At 47.3% G+C, this 785-nt stretch overlaps 1 protein-coding gene across 1 annotated transcript in view; it reads right to left on the reverse strand.

Moving 5' to 3' along the window:
• Positions 1 to 209, reverse strand: part of LOC138948363 (neurotrypsin-like) — a 15569-nt gene extending 15360 nt beyond the window's left edge. Inside the window, exon 1 of the mRNA XM_070319897.1 lies at positions 187 to 209. Coding sequence (XP_070175998.1) covers positions 187 to 209 — 23 coding nt within the window. The remainder of the gene's footprint in view (positions 1 to 186) is intronic.
• Positions 210 to 785: the final 576 nt, after the last annotated feature.

A 785-nucleotide genomic window follows, 5' to 3' on the forward strand; every position in this document is an offset into this window, starting at 1 on the left:
CCCCCCTTCCTTAAGATCCTGGATCCGCCCTTGAAGTTTGTGCAACAAAGTTTGGGTGTGCCCCCCCCCCCCCCCCCCTTCCTTAAGATCCTGGATCCGCCCTTGAAGTTTGTGCAACAAAGTTTGGGTGTGCCCCCCCCCCCCCCCCCCCCTTCCTTAAGATCCTGGATCCGCCCTTGCACATACTCAGGTTTCTGCCTCATTGCCATGCAGATTTCATCTGAGCGATAATGCTTTTATTGACTGGGGTTTCCTTTGCAAAGTGCTGTTGACGAACAGCTGTTTCGTGCAAAGCCAGCTTTTCTTTTTCTTATACGTAAGCTCATCACACAGCTAAATTTGTGTGGGTTGTGTGTGTGATTGTGTGGGTGGGGGGTGGGGTGGCGGTGTTAGGATGGATGGGTGTTTGGTGGCAGGGTAAGGAGGCGGGGGGGGGGGGGATGGTGGTGTGAGTTTGCAATTTCAGAACAAATATATAGAAATGCCGAACTACTGTAGAACAAAATGCTTAATAAAAGGCTATATTTGATAACTGCGACGATCAAAGCAGAACGCTTCCTGTATTTTTATTGCGCAGCGCACAGCCATAAACCATGACGACATGTTTTGTCAAAACGAAAGGCCAAACAGAATACTGAACATTTGCGGGGTTTTATTTTTGTTTATTCCTGCTGATTTTGTTTCAAAGACAGATAGGCTATCTAAAGTGCTTCAGAGCATGATCTTATGCATCCGCTGTCACTGTTGAGAGAAAAATATCCTTATTCGACAGCAAGACTGTGAGA

The sequence above is a fragment of the Littorina saxatilis genome, linkage group LG15 (genome assembly GCF_037325665.1).
Source record: "Littorina saxatilis isolate snail1 linkage group LG15, US_GU_Lsax_2.0, whole genome shotgun sequence".
NCBI lineage: Eukaryota > Metazoa > Mollusca > Gastropoda > Littorinimorpha > Littorinidae > Littorina > Littorina saxatilis.